A 19044-nucleotide genomic window follows, 5' to 3' on the forward strand; every position below is an offset into this window, starting at 1 on the left:
TCGGGCCGGCGCCTATGCCTTTTTATGGGCCCGATCGTTCGTTATTTCGATCCTAAAATTGGCCTTTGGCAGATAATTCAAACTTTACCAGTCTGCATGCATGCACCTGACCGCTATGCATGGCGGCTTTCCCCCCAAATTGCCTGCACAATGCAATCAGGTACGAAACCAAAATCATGTTCGCATGCTTTACTGCATAACAAGGCTTTATGGCAGCAAAGCTGACTTTAACAAAGCATGAGGCAAGCTGACTTCAGGAAACCAGCCTCTATGGAGCAACACATAATGAACCCTTGCCTGTTTTTTTTTGCCATATCACATGCACATTTGATTTCTACTTTGTTTAGGAGTTTTAATGTCATTTATTTAGTAGTATTTAGTTTTCTGGTTTGACACACAGAAAGCAGGCGCGTGTAATTTGGAGCCATGTTAGAATCGGGTAGTTGCAAGGTCCGATTAGCCTGCACCACTGTCTGGAGCCAGTTCATGGCGGTGTACGAGCAGTTCAGAAAGTATGCAACCCGATTTGTGCATCAGGCACAATGCGACAGTCGAAAAGAATGCCGAGGTGCATCCACGGGTGCAGACGTTATGTTGTGACTAACTAATGTACACCGAGTGCGTGAGTTTGATTATGATCAGCTTCCGAGGCGTAAATACATCCCACGCTTGCATATACACAGCAAAAGCACATAAGTAGGGTTTCAGTGGCACTTTCACCAATACGCTGTGGTGCTGCTTCGCACCTGCACTTGTGTACCACGCGGACACCAACAGTACAGAGGGCGCAGCAAAATTGCGAACCAGGACTGCACCTTTTGAAACAAACTGCATGGTTCAGAGGGCGCCATTGCTGCGCCACTAAACGCAGAACCTAGTGAACTAGTTCATGTGGTGCAGGCGAATCGAACAGATCCACTGGCAAATGAATCAGTGATGCGGTGTTTTTCTGCATCTTGTTTAATTTGGTCCACCAGACAACTATCAATTTCACAAGTCCTATCAGGGTTGAATTAACGAAGTCAATTGCACAATACACCTGCTAGGAGTTTGTATTTGGCAAACTTCAGTACGTCGGCATTGAAACGGCTTGCAGGTGCGATTTTGTGCTTCTGGGCTTCTGATCTGGCATGCAATGGCCGAAGTTGCGATGGTAGGTTGCAACATTGCAAAATAAAGCAACAAATTCAACCTGACCACAACATCATGTTTATTTTTACATTTCACCATTCTTGAAGGCAGCTTAAACTTGTCAATGCATATTTATTTGTTCATTAGTAGCCCCCCCCCCCCATGTCTATTTTGAATGCCCAGCAGATAATGCAACCTGCCTTGGTCCCGTATTTATTCCAATTAATGTTGAAGTGCGGCTTCGAGCCAAAACGTCCTTAATTTCTGCAACTCACTAATGGCGACGTACAACTTCAGCCCAGACTACACGGCAGGCCTGAAAATGTATGTTACACAGCGTCCGATGATTGGATGCCTGAACTGATCTATGCTGCGCTGAAATGGGCTATTCATTTCAGTCACGCATTCGCGTAGCTCATATAAGGCAGCCTACATGACGTACTCAAACATGCACATCCACAACTGCGTGCTTCTAGAACGCCGCCGCAGGGCTCAAAGGGAGGGACTTACACTTTTTCGAGCACAATGCCCTTAGCGTGCGAGGCACCTCCGAAAGGGTTAGCCTTCCAGCGGGTACCCAGATGGGCCTTCTTGTAGTCCTTATCGTGCCACCGCTGGTCACGGCGATGGCTGCGGTGCTTGCGCGCCGTTCGCAATCCACGAGGCTTGCCTGGACAAGCACACAGCAACAATGAGCACCCACGGGCTATAACACAAGCAGCACGGATTCTACAATCGAACTGGCTAAGAGTCGCGTCAGCACGCTCATTACACCGCAGTACAAAAGTCACTTTGATCTTTTAATACAGGACGCAATTCTACGGTCTACCACGAATCGAAGCCGGCCTCGGTAACACTAAAGTGGCAATACGTCAGGATCGGTGCCAGTAACTGTCCGCCACGATAATACGTTTCGTTCATCAAATCAAACGGTTTGTTTTAATCACGTAGGAATGCGTGAATCACTGCCGGCTGTCAATCGCAGCAGCGTTCTCAACGCTGCACGTGTAACATGTTCCGCCATGTCCGCTCGCCGCATGATGGCATGCCGTAAACGAGCTCCGTCGACTTCAGTGCACTTCGGCCGGCCTTGTTTCTCGTAAAATGAGAAACACCGAGCATAACTCTTTCTTTTCAGGCACAATCCGCGGATATTAAGCAATTATTACAAGCAGAATGTTAAAAATATTGCGAGCGCTTACCCATGTCTGTGTGAGGCTTACGCGACGAATAACGAAAGGACGGCTCGCAGTGGACAATTCCTGAGCTAAAAATTAAACAATCAAATCAAATTATTTAATTACAAAAAGTTATACAGTTGTTAAAATAAAATAGTTTTATAATTTTACATAGTTCTCCTTTATTTTGTTAATGAAGCATAGTTTTATATATTGTTCTGCGGGTCTTGAATGGCCGCCGCCTGTGCTCTGAAACAGCGAGCATGGCGGACGCAACACGGCTGATTCCAGCGCTAAAGCACGGCGTTAAGCACAGATACCGTAAACTGAGCACACCGAAAGGAGCGCTTGGCCGCGTAGAAAAAATTAGGGAGACGCTGACGGCTCTGTTCAAGCACGAACGGATTGAGCTGAACCACCCCCGGGCGGACGAAGTGCGAGGATATGCCGAGCGGGTGAGGACGCAATAAACTCGTTGATCTCGAAAGGAAACCACTACACCGCTACGTCTGACTGCCACCATCTCACGCTTGCCTGTGGAAGAGTGTTCTTGATCACACTGATGTGCCTTGATTAGTGAGGGTAGTGACCTCACTGACCGAGAGACCGCAAGAAACGGCAACAGCGTTTCACCGCTGTTCCTCCGTTCGCTGCTTCCTAAATCGCGCTTAGTATTTAATCGTTCGCGATAGTAAACATTTACCCGGTGTGATGTCAGCAATGGGGTGCAAGTAGAGCTTTTATGATTCGACGGAGAAGTCACAACTTCCTCTCCTACCGTAGTTCCTACTTCATGTTTCAATCACTGAAAAAGACACACTGGGGGGTCTTTTTGTGTGTGTGTTTACGCATTATCACATTTCTGGACGCGCATGTCCTGAAAGCTGTTTGCACGCTCCAGCTCGCATGAAGCCAGTGCGCAAAATATTGGGCAAACACTTCAGCTCTAGTATTCCCTCGGTGTTTCTAACTGAGCTTAGCGTGTCATGCGTAGTTTGCCATGGTTTACAGTGATTGTAACATAAGCAAATGAAACTGCAGCGAGGACACACTGTGGCAGTAGTATTTAAGTGACTTTAGAACAACGAAAATCATGATCAAAATGTCAATTCTTTTCTGCAATGAACATTGCTAGCAGTGATGGAGGCATAGTTTCCGAAATGACAGGAGAGTGGATCAGGTGTGAAAAAAGTGTAAAAAATCTTACAGAAGTGTTAAGTCTTTTCTGTCCGCTCTCTGGTGATTTATGTAGGGAAAAATAGATATTAGTGCACATCCACCTGTGTAGCATCAGCACATAGCGATATTACAAAACCTTTGAAAGTAATTTACAGTAAACACCTGACCTTGCCGTACTTGGCACCAATCCTGTCTGCCTGTGCCTTGAAAGTACTCGCACTACACTTTCACCTTTGTATTTACTGATAGTAAAGGTATACAGTACAGCACACTCTGCTTCACATCATGCAAGGCAGTAACAGTTAAGAGATACTGGCAGCTGTTTGCTCTTTAATCTGTAGCTACTGAAAATTGTGATCTTATACCCCCCCCCCCCCCCTCGCTCTTTTTAAACGAAGCTTTATAGGGCTCACAAGTTTCGACGGTGGTGGCGTCACACTGAAAAGTGGGCCGATCCTGGTGATGTGCAGGAAGGGTCCAAGCTAAATGTGGGTCGATCCTGGTGATTGTGCAGAAAGGGCCCAAGCTCAATGGCACATACCCCTGTGGGCTCGGGGACCTCTAACGCACCCTTGAACTACCCTTGTCGCACGTGGGACCCAAGGAGACAAAATCACCAGCCATTCCCCTGTCGAGAAAATGGGGGTAAGCGAAGCTTGTCTGATTTTAGCGTGAGGGCTTCCAAAGCACCAGGCGAAATTTCAGCGAAGAGCTGCGGACCCCGAGTTGCGGGAGCGCGATGTTGAGGCCAAACGTCAGCGAAGAGCCGCCGACCCTGAGTTTAAGGCAAACGAAGCGGAACGCCTGCAACAGCATCGTCTTGCCACAAGCTTTGCTTACCCTCATTTCCTCGACAGGGGAAGGGCTCTGAATTTTTTATATACCTTTTTAAATTTCATGCTGTAGATGTGGTTAAGCATGCCAGATGTATTTTGTTTTACAATTTAACCCTTTAAGGGTGAGGCATATAAATGTTTTAAAAAATTGTTGATGTTCTGTTCAAGTGTACAAAAAACCTTGAGAATAAGCATAATCAGTGAAAAGAAAAAAACATTTCACGGGAAACCGTTCGAGCAATAGGGAACACCAGGCAGAAAACTGGTTCTGCTAAGTGTAGCTTTATACTGTTTTGTTATGCAATAAAACAAGCCACGGTGCTAAAACAGCTGATGAAGCATTTCCATTATGTTTCTAACATGGTTGGTGCTGATGTTGAGATCTTGTTATCCAGCTGATTTCAGAAGCAATTCGATATGGCGACTGCCACACCAGGACCATGGAACTTGCAGACTACTGGATAAAAGTAGGTATCAACATTTGTTCTGTTCACTCTTGTCTGTGCTGCAGGTAGCATTAAAAATGGGTCGGTGAGCAACTTGCTCCAATAGTAGTGTCGAAGTGCTGTCCACTGCAGGCTTTGCAACCTATTTATCGTCTGACATCCATGAGAAAGATGCGTAGGTCTCGTTGGGTGTGATGATACAAGCTTTTGTGGTCTCTAGCCATTTGTGCGGAGATACTTTATTTTTTTTTATTATTTTTTGTGCTTGTGTATGTTGAAAGAAACATGAGCATGGTACATTAAATGGAATAATTTAAAATAATGTGGTCTGTACCATGTGTGTAGAAATAATAAAGGTGCATAGACCACAATGAATGAGGTAACTCTAGCTAATTTGATCTGTGCCTAGTGTGCAGATTTCTAGGAAAAAGATGGCATAGACCATGTTGAGTAGAATAATTTGAGCTTTTCAGAAAATAATTTCATCATACTGAAGATGACAAGAGACAATCGGAGACCGCAATGAGTGTAGTAGTAGGCGTTAATGTCTTCTGTATCGTGTATGTTGAGGTCCATGATAAATGCATAGACCGTATTGTAAGTCTGCCTTGTTTACTGGCATAATGCTTGCACTCTTTTTCGTGATAAATTGGTGCAAAATTAAGGGGTGCGATAATTATGCCGATAAATTTTTCCAGGAGAACTTTCCAGGTGCTAAATAGAAAAATGAAAAATAAAGTGGCTGTAAATAGTTATTGCGTCAGCCACTGTAAACAGAATATCGGGTATTTCTATGAAGACTTCAGCAATATTTAAAAATATCTGTTTTGAAATAAACGGACAGTTCCTTCGGAAACATGCCATCAGCGGTGGCAACCATTCATTGACAGGTGATGCTAGGTGATTAGCCACTAATTAACAAACATCCACTATTTACCTTTTAGACATTTAATTTCAGCATGCTCATCGTAATTGGAAAATTGAAGTGAGCTCTCTGTATAAGCCATATTATCTTTCGGATCTGTAAAAATGCAATTACCCACGGAAATGTGACACGACGAATTTCAGCTACATAATACTGTAAAACTGGGAGGCTGCAGCGCCGCCCTCGACGAGGCATTCTCCTTACGTTACCCAGCTGTGGGCAGCCAGAGCACGGAAGCCTAGTAGTAGTGCAGAGTGTACCCGAATATGATAAAAGGAAAGCCACTAGTCTGTGGCACTTTGTGGGCAAAATGGAATCCCTGGACGAGAAAAAGATAAACTACATTGTATTTATGCTGCACAACTTCTTTCCCATTTTAATTATTGATTCTAGGGTGATGCAACGACCACATGAACTGACTTAAACCGGTTGCATATATAACAAAAGAAAGTGGATAGGTCCACTTTTTACTGAGCCCTCGGCTTCCTCCTAAATTTGGGGATGAAATAAATTGAAAACTTTACACTAACACTACTGTAGCGTACTTTTGTGTTGCAAAATGTGATGTACTGCAATTATACATGGAAAGCAGCGCAGATCTGAGCCTATACGTGCTGTCCAAATGTGCACAGCGCAAAACTTGTGCTCGTGACCAAAATCTAGTGCATTGCAGGCAGGCAGCACAAGCAACTTATAGTTTGACGAAACCTCAAGTCGACACGTCATCGTTGTAATACAAAAAGTAGTTATTCCATGAAAGGTGTCGCAGAGTGTGATCTGCCTTGCAAAAAATATTGCTTGCACTATGCTCATACCCGTGTTATGAAGAACTAAAAAGAAAACCCTGTATGTTTTGTTCATTCACTGCATTTTTTTCCATTATCTGTGTGGTATGTGTGCAGGAGAAGCAGCTGGTGCACAAGCTGTTCAAGGTGCTGGCGCCTCGCTTTGCCACCTACGAGGGCGCGTACACACGCTTGCACATACTGCCCACGCCCTTCAATGACAAGTTCAACAGCATGCAGTCGGGACCCTACTACAAGTACAACTGGGTCGCCCTGGAGCTCAAAGGTAACGTGCACACCGTCTAGGCAATGTTGTGGCCACCTCAGAGTTGCCGAGCTGAGTAAGCTCATCCACAAAGAACGGAGGACGACACTAGGCGCTCATTAAAGGGACACTAAAGACAAGTTGGGTTGTGTCAGTAAAACGCGCTCCTTCAATTTTAAGAAAGCCACTCCTGCTGTGAGAGAAGGCCGCACAAATCAGAAAAGGCACAGAAACGAAAGACAGCCGGCTCCACAACATTCCCACACCAACTTGCCGTGACATTACGGATTTGTATGAGATCTGCTCAGGCCTAGTTCATTTTTAATCGGTAAAAATTGACTGCACTGTATTCTGAAGGAGCCACAAACTGAAGTTGGCAAGTTTCCCAGGCCAGGATTTTGTAGCGATTCCTTCCTCTTGATTCCTTCTAGAAGCTTGATTGGATGCCACTGTTATCATCCACCGTTCACTGCCGGCTGATCCCATTGATAACGTGGGTGGAGCACCGCTCTGATCACTGACCAAGTGCGAAAAGGAATGGCATTGGCATAGAATTATTACTGAATCTTGGCCCAGAGCATTTACTACACCACAACGGCTCAAGCCCTAATAACAGAAAACACTTTTCTGACTAATGATAGAATGACATACCTATTAAATTACCGAATTTTTGCGTGCATAACCCGCGCCAGGAATGCGAATATTTCTATGGCAAAGTAGAGATGCGGATTATATACGCAAGGTTTTTTCTTTAGTGCAGCTTCATGGCAATGCCCATTGTGCCGTGAAGCCCTTACTGCCGTAATAGTGACTAAGCCTCTCTTATCTTGCTGATACTGCGTGTTTTGCACACACAGCCCAATAATATAACGTGAGAAAAAATATTGGGCAAGTCAGCTAGAATTTTCCGCACAAAAAAGCATAATTCAAGAGGGAGTAGCATTAATGCCAAAACTAAAAAACTCCGCCCCATACGATGATGATGGTGATGGCTTTCAGTGGAATTTTCATTGAAATGGGGCGGTAGCTTTTACCACCATACTCTAGTCTACTGTTTAGATGTTTAAATTATTTTAATGTAAAATTTTTCAAATTTCTACCTTTTGCTGTATATTAATTGTTGCATTCTGCGGTTATACTAGAATGGTAGGTGGTGACGCCGCGCGGGAAGTCGGAGAAGTGCTCTTACGATCTCTCTCATGTGTGCCATTTTGCTTGAATAGTAGTTGTGGTGCAGCCTTTCCTGTATCAAATGTGCGGGCAATACGCGAGTATTATTTTCTTCTTTTTTTTCAGTGGACCCAAGGGGGGATGCGGATTATATGCAGGGGTGGGTTATACGTGCGAAAATATGGTACATTGCCTCACAAATCTTCTGCCGCAGAAATGTTTCAAATCCTTCTGGCACAAGCAAAGTTAGACGTAGTTATAGGACCGACGAGTGGCTTTCTCTCTCCTTAAATTTCCGCCAGCGCGCTAGAAGCTACACAGGGGGTACGGCATGGGAGCAAAGCCCAATTGGCCCCACCCGGAAAGTTGAACGTTGGCGGCGAGTTGGCTCGTGCCGGCCGCGGTATCTACACTACGCTTTTCATCTCAGTGGCCAGGTGCAGAAACGCGCACCTTTCTTATGTGGACCGGCATTTCTTTTTGAAATCTGAGACACATATTTTTTTCATTTATTCAACTCACATGAGCTATAATTTTATTATTTTGAATGCTCTGGCAATCACGAAATCAGCCATTAGGTGTTGTGGGTCCAGCTGCTTGCGGTGACGCTGCATGACAACATTATGGAATCGAGCAAACAATCTTTGACTGCATTTGACATGAGATTGTAAACTCCCTGCTGCACACAGTGCAATAATATATTTGGCTTACATGTTCACGAGAGCCTCGTTAACAGATTGGCATGTGTAATGTCGCCTACATGCAGAGTAGCATGTAGGCGGCTTTACACATGCCGGCAGAGTTCTACGAGTTTCAATAAAAAGCCTTCTCTCTCTCTTCGGCAGAGTTTTCTTACTATATTCAATTCAAAAAGTGTTTCAGGGCCCCTTTAAAAGCCGTGATGTCACACTCACTCGTACTACCATCGCTGAGGTGCCTAAATGAAATTTAAAAGATGGAAGCTTGGACTTCTTTGTCTCTTCTAGTAATCAAGCTCCTATCCCAAAATTAACACAACGTAATTTTCGAAAAAAATGCTTTATCAGCATATACTGATTCGTGTTTCTCTTTATTATACTTTTAAAGTTGGTTAAGGGGATGCCAGTTATCGAAGCCAAAGAAACGCACAGAGAAATGAAATGGCAAATCAGGGGCAGGACCCCAAGCCATTTTGATTTATCACGGAGGGCTAATTGTGGGTTTAGAATAAAAACAGATTGGAAAAGTTTTACGTTATCCCGGCCCAGTTCTGGCGGAAGCCCACAAGTTGGAGAAAGCTTCATGAAATGGGAAAGTGTGGGCTAAATGTTCGTGCGACAAGTCGGGTGGGCAACAATATCACCTTCCGTCAACTTTCCTCCACCTTGCAGGCTTCTTTCTTTTCTTTTTTTTTCTATCCTTTGTTTTTCCGCGCGGCATAACATCATAATGAAGATAAATAAAATGTCACGGGTATAAACTATTTACAAGGTGTATTTCCAGGAGATACATAAACAGCAGCTGAGAATACAGAGAGGCTGTTTCCACGAACAGCACTTCGTCCTCCTCTCCGTCGTCGACATTGTCTGCTTGCCTACCGTAACACAACCCCCGGCAGAAAAAGCACTGTCCCGGTGCTTCAGATGGGGCCATCGGTAAGGGCATAAATGGGCTTAAGCCGAGAGACGTGTACGACGTCAGGTGATGTGGAACCGGGTGGCCCGACGGATGTCACTGGGATGATCTCATAGGTGACATTGGTCACTTGACGTAGAACGCGGTAAGGACCTTTGTAGCACGGAAGGAGTTTCTCGGAGAGCCCCACTCGTCGGCAAGGGGACCAAAGTAGTACCAGAGAGCCTGGTGAAAAGTATGTCTCACGATGGCGGCAATTGTAAGCGTGCTTTTGAGTTTCCTGCGATGCCAACAAACGAGTACGGGCAAGCTGGCGCGCATGGTCAGCGTGGGCGATGGCGTCGCGGGCATACTCAGTCCGGGAATTCCGTACCAAGGGGAGCGAAGGATCCAATGGTAATACAGGGTCACGACCGAAGAGCAAGTAAAAGGGGGAATACCCAGCAGTATCGTGGCAGTGACGAATTATAGGCGAACGTGACATAGGGTAGCGCAATATCCCAGTCCTTGTGGTCGGGTGAAACGTATTTCGATAGCATGTCAGTGATGGTCCGATTAAGCCGCTCAGTAAGGCCGTTGGTCTGGGGATGATAGGAGGTGGTGGGCTTGTGCTTGGTAGAACAGGATTGTAGGATATCGGCGATGACTTGGGAGAGAAAAGTGCGGCCACGGTCGGTAAGGAGCTGTCGCGGGGCGCCATGAACTAAAATGATATCCCGGAGTAGGAAATCGGCGACGTCAGTCGCGCAGCTCGCGGGAAGCGCCCGAGTGATGGCGTAGCGCGTCGCGTAATCAGTAGCCACAGCGATCCGCCTGTTGCCAGAACTGGACTCGGGGAAAGGGCCAAGGAGATCCAAACCCACGCGGAAGAATGGCTTAGTTGGAATGGCGATCGGCTGTAAGTACCCGGCAGGAGGCATTGCTGGTTTTTTCCGATGTTGGCAGGGCTTGCAAGCAGCTACGTATCGCCGTACGGAGCGTGCGAGGCCGGGCCAATAGAAGCGGCGGCGCACGCGGTCGTAAGTGCGAGCAACCCCTAGGTGTCCGGCAGTAGGTGCATCATGAAGCTCCTGAAGCACGGTTAAGCGGAGGTGTTGGGGAACGACAAATAGAAGGGGAGGACCATCAGGGTGAAAATTGCGGCGGTACAATATCCCGTCCTTGAGGACGAACTACCGTAGCGATGGATCAGTGGGAGCAGATTCCATTCGGTCAATGAGGGTCCTCAAGGTAGCGTCAAGGCGTTGCTCGTGGGCCATGCCCAAAAGCTGGGAAATGGAAAGAACACTTGCGGAAGCATCCGTGACGGCGTTGGCGGGCGTGTGGACAGGGTAACGGGACAAGCAGTCACCATCATTGTGTAGGCGGCCAGACCTATACACTACAGAATAGGAATACTCCTGTAGCCGCAAAGCCCATCGTCCGAGCCTCCCTGTGGGATCTTTTAAGGACGAAAACCAACAGAGGGCGTGGTGGTCCGTTACAATAGAAAAGTGCCTGCCGTATAAATAGGGGCGGAATTTCGCTACTGCCCACACAAGTGCCAAACATTCACGCTCGGTAATAGAGTAATTCCGCTCCGCAGGTGACAAAAGACGGCTAGCGTACGCAATAACACGTTCACGGCCGTGCTGAACTTGTGCCAAGACGGCACCGATGCCGTGGCCACTGGCATCGGTGCGCACCTCTGTAGGGGCTGACGTGTCGAAGTGTCCTAGAATCGGCGGGGTGGTGAGTATGGTGGTAAGGCGTGAAAAGGCGGCGGCCTCAGAGTCTCCCCATGAAAACGGCACACTTTTCTTCAGAAGATCTGTCAGAGGGCGTGCTATGGTGGCAAAACCTTTAACAAAGCAGCGGAAGTAAGAGCAAAGGCCCACGAAACTTCGGACATCTTTTGCAGACTGTGGGACAGGAAACTCTTTCACGGCGCGAATTTTCTCCGGGTACGGTCGGATGCCAGACGCATTGACGACATGTCCAAGGACTGTAATTTCACGGTGGCCGAAGTTACATTTCTTCGAGTTGAGCTGTAGACCGGCCTTGCGAAAAACAGCAAGTACAGCTGAAAGGCGCTCAAGGTGTGTGCTGAATGTCGGCGAGAACACAATAACATCATCTAGGTAGCAGAGACAAGTCGACCACTTAAATCCTTGGAGTAATGAGTCCATCATGCGCTCAAAGGTGGCCGCAGCGTTGCATAGCCCAAAAGGCATAACCTTGAAGTGGTAAAGACCATCAGGCGTTATAAAGGCGGTCTTTTCACGATCGAGATCATCCACAGCGATTTGCCAATATGCGGACCGTAGGTCGATGGATGAAAAATACTGTGCCCCGTATAGGCAATCAAGGGCGTCATCTATACGAGGTAGTGGGTAGACGTCCTCCTTCGTGATGCGGTTGAGGTGCCGGTAGTCGACGCAGAATCGCCATGTGCCGTCCTTCTTTTTGACCAGCACAACAGGTGACGCCCAGGGACTTGACGACGGCTCAATGATGTCTTTCGCGAGCATCCTGTCTACTTCCGTTTTGATGACTTGGCGCTCCGAAGCTGAAACTCGGTAGGGGCGCCGATGGATGGGAGGATTATCGCCTGTATGTATACGATGTTTGACAAGTGACGTCTGGCCTAAGGGACGGTTGTTCAGGTCGAATATGTCCTTGTACGAAACCAATAAACTGCAGAGCTGGTCAGCCTCCACAGGTGTGAGATTCGGGGCCATCATTTTCCTAATTTCGTGGTCAGTACAAGTGGCAGACTGGAAAGATTCACAGGATGCGTCGACGGCAAAAGTCTCAGCGCAGTGAACTGCTAAAGCAGTGATCGTAGCCAGGGTGATATCTTTAGGCAGAATTTGCTTTGTGAGCCCGATATTCACCACAGGGAGATACGTGCGATTGTCTGTGACTCTCAGTATTGTGTGCGGGACAGTAACGTTGTGGCTGAGAACGATGGCAGTTATAGGAGCGGAGATGTAATCACCATCGGGAACTGGCGTAGATGGCGCCATTTCAATGTATGTCAAGGCCTGTGGTGGAACGGGAACAAAATCAGTCAGTCTTAGGCGAATTTCTCGAGGTGTCGGAGGATCGTCCAGCAGAGGCAGGTCAAGACGCACAGTACTAGAGGAACAATCGATGAGCGCTGAATGGGCAGAGAGGAAGTCGAGGCCTAGTATGTGGTCATGGGGGCATTGGTCAAGCACAGTGAAAAGGACGACAGTTTGGTGGCTGGAAATGCTCACACGTGCAGTACACAGTCCGATCACGGCTACTGTGCTGCCGTCGGCGATTCGTACGACCCGAGTAACGGCAGGCGTAACAACTTTCCTTAAATGGCGGCAAAGGCGGCTGGTCATAATCGATATGTGCGCTCCGGTATCTATGAGTGCTGTGTCGGGTGTACCATCAACGTGGACGTCAAGAAGGTTATGTCTCGTAAACAGCGTCAAAGGAGGATTTTGCGGCGAATTCGACATTGCAGCACTACCCCAAGGTGCCGCATTGCCTAGTTTTCCGGCTGGGATGGTCCTGGGTAGGTCGACGAGGGCGAGCGGTGAAGCTGGGGCGGACGTGGCTGGCGACGTTGAGGCGAGGGCGAGCGAGTATAGCGGCGAGGAGAGGTAGCGGCGTCGGAAGCGTCGTAGAAGCGACGGGGTGAAGAACTGCGGGGCGAACTTGAATTCCAGAATGTGTTTCGAGGCGGGGACGGCCAACGGCTACGGCAGTGACGGGAAACGTGACCGATTCAGCCACAGCAGAAACAGATCGGCCTGTCATCAGGTGTACGCCAGTCCGATGGATTCCGCGCACTGTAGGGATAACGGGCACTGTAGGGTGGACTGTGATAGGACCGAGGCATAGGAGCAGGGCCGGTGTCAGGACGACTCAAGGAGCAGGCACTGGGGAGACCCATATTAGCGATCTCCTGGCGAACCACGGACTGGATCAGCGAAATTGTCTCAGCAGTATTGGTCAAAGACGTCTGTTGAGGCAAGACAGGAAACGCTGCTTCGAGTTCGCGGCGCACAATGCGGGTCACATTTCCCTTGGTGGTGGCAAGCTAGATTGGTCGGTCGGGTCGGTGCAAGAAGAGGTCGCTGCAGTATTTGGAAGCCGTGTAAACTGATTATGTATACGGCGGCTCTTTGCCTGCTCGAAACGGCGGCATTCCTTCATGATGGCGTCGACAGTCAATAAGTTTCTTAAGACTAGAAGGTTGAATGCGTCGTCCGCGATGCCCTTGATAATGTGCCCAACCTTGTCCGCCTCTGGCATTGACGTGTCGATCTTATGACAGAGGGCGAGGACGTCGTGAATGTAGGAGACATACGACTCAGTGGCAGTTCGGGCACGCGTGGCGAGTTATTGCTTGGCAGCTAGCTGTCGACTGGTTGGATTGCCAAAAACGTCGGACAGCTTCTCTTTAAACAACTCCCAGCTGGTGAGCTCTTCCTAGTGTGTGTAATACCACGTTCGCGGTGTTCCGTCGAGGTAGAACATGACATTGGCCAGCATTATGGTCGGATCCCACCTGCTCACCTTGCTGACGCGCTCATACATCTTCAACCATTCTTCTATGTCAACACCATTGAGGCCGTTGAACTTGCCGGGGTCTTGCGGCTGAGGTAGAGCAACGTACTGGGTCTGCGTAGTCGGCGATGCAGCTGCAGACGCGGTGCCTGCCGCTTGATGCATGTTCCCAGGCTGGGCGAGACGTCTGCTGCGGAGCTCCGTGGCGAAGACTCGTACCCAGCACCTCTCACCAAAAATGTCACGGGTATAAACTATTTACAAGGTGTATTTACAGGAGATAGATAAACAGCAGCTGAGAATACAGAGAGGCTGTTTCCACGAACAGCACTTCGTCCTCCTCTCCGTCGTCGACATTGTCTGCTTGCCTACCGTAACAATAAGCATGCAGGCCTGTTTCATAGAGAGATACTGAGCAGTGACTGCGAAACTGATTTGCCACATTCAGTGTCCTTGTTCTTCGAGCCCCCAGAAAAGCATTGGTCCAGGGTCCACTCGCTGTACCAGGAGGAACTTGTTTTCAACTGCGAAGCTTTCTTTCCGAGAAACCCACACGGGTTTCTTTTGTAGCGAAGGATTGAAATGTTTTAAACAAACACTAAAGAGGAGTGTTCTTCTTCTTTCTGAGGTTTTACGTGCCAAAACCAGTTCTGATTATGAGGCACGCCGTAGTGGAGGGCTCCGGATTAATTTTGACCACCTGGGGTTAATTAATCCGGAGCCTTCCACTACGGCTTGTAAGGCTTGTAAGTAAGGAGTGCTTGTAAGGTTCAACTATATTAGCAGGTCGCACTTGTGTAATTGCAAACAGGGCCTTGGTAAGCCAGAAAGGACGCAAGGAATGAAAGCTGGGCGGCGAAGCCAGTTTGAGATTCCTGCACTAACTTCCTGTGATGTCGTGGATCTGTGAACGAGGCTTGCTGGAAATGGTTAAAATGCAGACATTCCTGCACCAAATAGATGTAGCTAGATTATTGAGAGAATATACCTCACAGGTCAAAATTGGTCTCGTGTTTGGGTCAAGTGTGACGGTGACAGTACATCTGGCATCTTAATTGGCACAGTTCAAATGTCAAGCCAATGCAGTCCTTTCATTGGCATCATTAGCAGCTTTGTGGTTGGTGGTGGTGGGTCACTTGCTAAGCCTTTTTCGATCAGTTGCAATAAAGCAACTTTACTTGTTGCTGAAGTCAATATGTTGTTTTCAAGCTGTCCAACAAAGTTGTTCTCGTCCTTGATGATGTTTTGTCTGCTTTGAAATCCTTAAACACCTTTGAATTCATTCCGCAGTAAGACCCATAGACACCGTGCATTGTGATGTGTCCTTGTGCCCTCAAGCCCTATCTATTTTACTGATTTCCTTGGTCTAATGGCTCCTTTAATGACTTGCATGAGTATAAACAGTCTGAAGAGGGTCAGGTTGTTGGTGGGCAAATAATTTTTAGTCCCTTGTAAGTTTAATGAATAGTGATGACAGATGCTTACTGTGGTAGGCAGGGGGTAGGCAGCAATATACTAGTTGCAGAACCTACAAGGCAGCTCTCCTGCAATGTGACGTCGCAGCCCGTCTTGCTTGCAGTAAAGTGCAGCATAGTGTCTCATGTGTTTGGCTTCTGCAAACATCTGTGTTGTGTGCCAGAAGCAGCACTCGAAATCGCCATTCAAGCAGAAATAATGAAATGTAAAGGGAGTGAAAGCGTCAACAGAGGGACTACAAAGAGACAGAGTCCCTATATGCAGACGTTGACGTTGATAGCGAAGAGGGTGTGGCGAAAGCATGAGAAGAAAAGCGTAGTGCCAACAAGACTTGCTCTGTGGCGGCGATGGCTACGAGATGGCGCCAGAGTAGCGCGCGTCATCTGTTCACCGATGACGCCACCGATACCATACATGGAACCAAAGTGCTGCATAAGCAAAGGTCTGTCTGCTGCGGCTGCTGTGAATTGCGCCCACGCGTCGCCCATGCACTGCTTCTCGCGACCTCCCGATTAGCGAGGTTGTCCACGCCAGCCAGTAAATCGCGAAATTAAAACACGTATACAGCTGTGCTCAAATTTCACATTAGGGAGTATCGTAATTGTTGGTGAATTTTTTTTTATTGAACATTTGTTTCAGTGACGTATCCTGGGAGGCACCTTACTTGTCCCAAGACGTTTTTCGAGTTTCAAAATAAGGTGGTTCAGGACCCCTGAAAAGGACAACTGCAACAGAATTTCAGACCGTGTAAAAAGTGTAATTTAAGGTTATGTAGATATAGAGGAGCTTCCATGCAAAATCTGACATTTTATATACTGAAACTGATGAAAGCACTGTCATTACCGCTTGCTGGCAGTGACAGGGGACCTAACGGGCGGCTCCTCGGCAATCTCGGAGGTGCTGCGTAGTGTAGTTACCGCATCTGTCGCCAGGGTGCTGCGACGAGTCCTCTTCCCTTGCGAGACGCTCAGACTACCGCATGCTCCGATTGGTCCCCGTGGTTCTCCAGGTGTGGCTACACGAGCTAGCCCGAGCACACAGTGTGCCAGGACTTATGTCATAAACGGTACCACAAGGTGCACACATAGTCCGCTTAGGTGCTTTTCGAGGGCTCCTAACAAAACTATACAATTACCAGCTCTGCGGCTTTGCCAAGATTGGTTTGACAGTATATAGTACTTATTTATAATAACAAATTTAGCCAAAGTGACATTTAGTTGCTGTTGGCCTTTAAGTTAAAATGAAACACCTGGTATATTCTTGTCCAGCAGGAAAAAAATGTGCAGTAAACATGCTCCATTCTGCCCCTCTCTGCTCCCTTACAGGCAACCCATACCCTCCGGTGCCCGGAACTGTGGCTCCCAACCCACACTTCCTTCCAAATGTGTTGCTCTCAGAGGCACGCAAGGAGATACACCGGATGCAGTTCCCAGAAAAGGTTGCACCTGTCGCACCACCCGAACCCGGGACGTCATTAGTGACCCAGAGGTCAGCTTCCAGGCCCGCCACTCCGCTTGGGGGCACCCCTCCCACCAAGTAGATAGCGTTATGATGTAAATAAACTGTTTAGTACATTTAGTACATTAGCTCTCTCGTCTTAAGCACATCCAGGTAGGTCCATGAAGCTGTCTGTGCCGGAATGTTGCCTTGACAACAGATACACCTCTCAGCACCTAAACACATTTGCTGTGCCAGGCACAGCTGATGAAGCAGTGTCAAATGCAGTGCACAGCAACATCGGAGAGGTGGCTACTCCAACTGCTGGGTGCTGTCAGAGTCTGCTGTACCTAATCGTTGGTGTAACCAGTTGTGCAAGTAGGATCGCATATGTACTCACACTGAGGAAGTTCTTCAATACTTGTTGTAGAAAAATTTATTTCCTAAATAAAAATTGATCCCTGCATTCGACAGATTTTAGCCTTTTAAATGCAACAAATGTTATCAAGCTTGCGCAGTGGAAGCCGAGAAAGAGATTTCGTTCGTTCTGTGTATTTAGACAGGAGCTTCCGGTGTTAAGCTCCCCAGCAGTAAATATGCTGTTAGCAGGACACTTGCATAGGATCAACACACCTACGCTGCATAATCCGCAATTTTTCCGTACTGCATTTATAATCGGTACGAGGCACTGATCTGTGGGTCAATCCGAAACCTGGTCAGCAGTCAATGCGTTTCATTATACGGCTTTTTATTCGCCCCACATCGTCCTTAAAGGGATCCTGAACAAAAATATGAAAAAATGAGGGAAGTATCGAAATTCGACTTTGAAGAGACAACTGTTCCGATACGCAGTGTTTGTTTCACACATTTTTTAACGGATGATTGTATTTTTGGTGGATTGTGAGCGCACGATGGCTGCACTATTCCGGCAAGCGCCGGGCTGCGTGCCAACTGCCATGACGTCATGTGTTCTGGCTTGCAGCAGTAGCAGCAGCAGGCGCGGCTATAACAAGGCATTGAAGTCGTTTCGAAATTGTTTGCATTTAGGTATCTGAACACTGCACAGAAACAGGGCGGCCATTTGCACATTGCGTCAACAATATTCACACGCCGATACACGCAGTCGACCCTTGCTCAATATCGAGCTTACGCATATAGCACCTTTGGGGTGCTATATGCAATGTGGGGCGCGAAAAATGCAATAAATTCACTATTTTCCACTAGTTTCTGCCTGAAAACAAGGTTGTGTCATCCAATTTCAGCAGCCAAGCTTTCATTTAGGCTAAAAATCTCGGCAGCAAAAGCTTTGTTCAGTAATTTTAAGATTAGACTCTGAGTAGTTCGGCACATTATTGATTGATTGAGGCTGTAGTAAACGGGTCTTGGTGACAACAGCATAGATGGTTAGCACCAATTTTCAAAGTTCTCGTAACTTTATGTAAAGATTGAAAAGTTATGTGGAGCCGTATACCGATGATGGCTTCTTAAAGTGTTAAGTTTGCTTTCACTTTGTCACTGTCATATTCAAAAGCAGATCATGCAACAGCAGATTATGTTGCATCTAAGATAGCATTCTGACTATCATCAGTCATGATGAGCTCTTCGATAGGAATTTCCAGAAAATTGGCTCGCAAAAAGTGGGCTCAACCTAGTCGGCCGTCCTCATCTTACAACAGTACTCAACTTACTGTAATGCTTTTTTGCATTCTTATGAAATGGCGTTGAAAAATCCCCAAAGGAAATGTTGCGAACTTTTGAAAAACATTGACTGACAGTGTAGAAAGTGAGCAACGAGAATAACCAGTACATACTACGTTGGTCACACGTGCAGCAGCTGTGAAAAGGGTGACAGATGACGAGAAAGCATCGATAGGCAGGATTGGCAGCAAGCCCAGTTGTTGAACTACTATATAGAAAAGTAAGGAATGAAATCAAAGAAGTTTTATGACAATTTAAAAAGTTGTGCAAGATTGTTTGAAGCCAGATTATGGTATTTCATTCTGAGAATGCGACTATAGAAGGAATTTTCCCATGGAATCTTTTCATCTGTAGTGCGTAGAAATAGTGCCGTA

General features: G+C 47.1%; 2 protein-coding genes across 5 annotated transcripts in view; one reads left to right on the plus strand and one right to left on the minus strand.

The window, feature by feature from the left end:
- LOC119461678 (40S ribosomal protein S23) overlaps nucleotides 1-2393 on the minus strand; it is a 24890-nt gene extending 22497 nt beyond the window's left edge. Inside the window, exon 1 of the mRNA XM_049671887.1 lies at nucleotides 2334-2393. Coding sequence (XP_049527844.1) covers nucleotides 2334-2337 — 4 coding nt within the window. The 5' untranslated portion in view covers nucleotides 2338-2393. The remainder of the gene's footprint in view (nucleotides 1-2333) is intronic.
- The window catches only part of LOC119461677 (39S ribosomal protein L17, mitochondrial), a 25405-nt gene extending 8304 nt beyond the window's left edge, over nucleotides 1-17101 (plus strand). Inside the window, exons 1-4 of one of the 4 annotated variants that reach the window (XM_037723047.2) lie at nucleotides 2544-2764; nucleotides 4720-4791; nucleotides 6598-6766; nucleotides 16861-17101. In XM_037723047.2, coding sequence (XP_037578975.1) covers nucleotides 2573-2764; nucleotides 4720-4791; nucleotides 6598-6766; nucleotides 16861-17075 — 648 coding nt within the window. In that variant the 5' untranslated portion in view covers nucleotides 2544-2572 and the 3' untranslated portion in view covers nucleotides 17076-17101. Of the gene's footprint in view, nucleotides 1-2543; nucleotides 2765-4719; nucleotides 4792-6597; nucleotides 6767-16860 lie in introns of those variants that run through there. The other 3 variants (XM_049671886.1, XM_049671885.1, XM_037723049.2) reach the window with 3 other exon arrangements.
- The last annotated feature ends 1943 nt before the right edge of the window (nucleotides 17102-19044 follow it).

This window comes from Dermacentor silvarum, chromosome 8 (assembly GCF_013339745.2).
Source record: "Dermacentor silvarum isolate Dsil-2018 chromosome 8, BIME_Dsil_1.4, whole genome shotgun sequence".
Taxonomy (NCBI): domain Eukaryota; kingdom Metazoa; phylum Arthropoda; class Arachnida; order Ixodida; family Ixodidae; genus Dermacentor; species Dermacentor silvarum.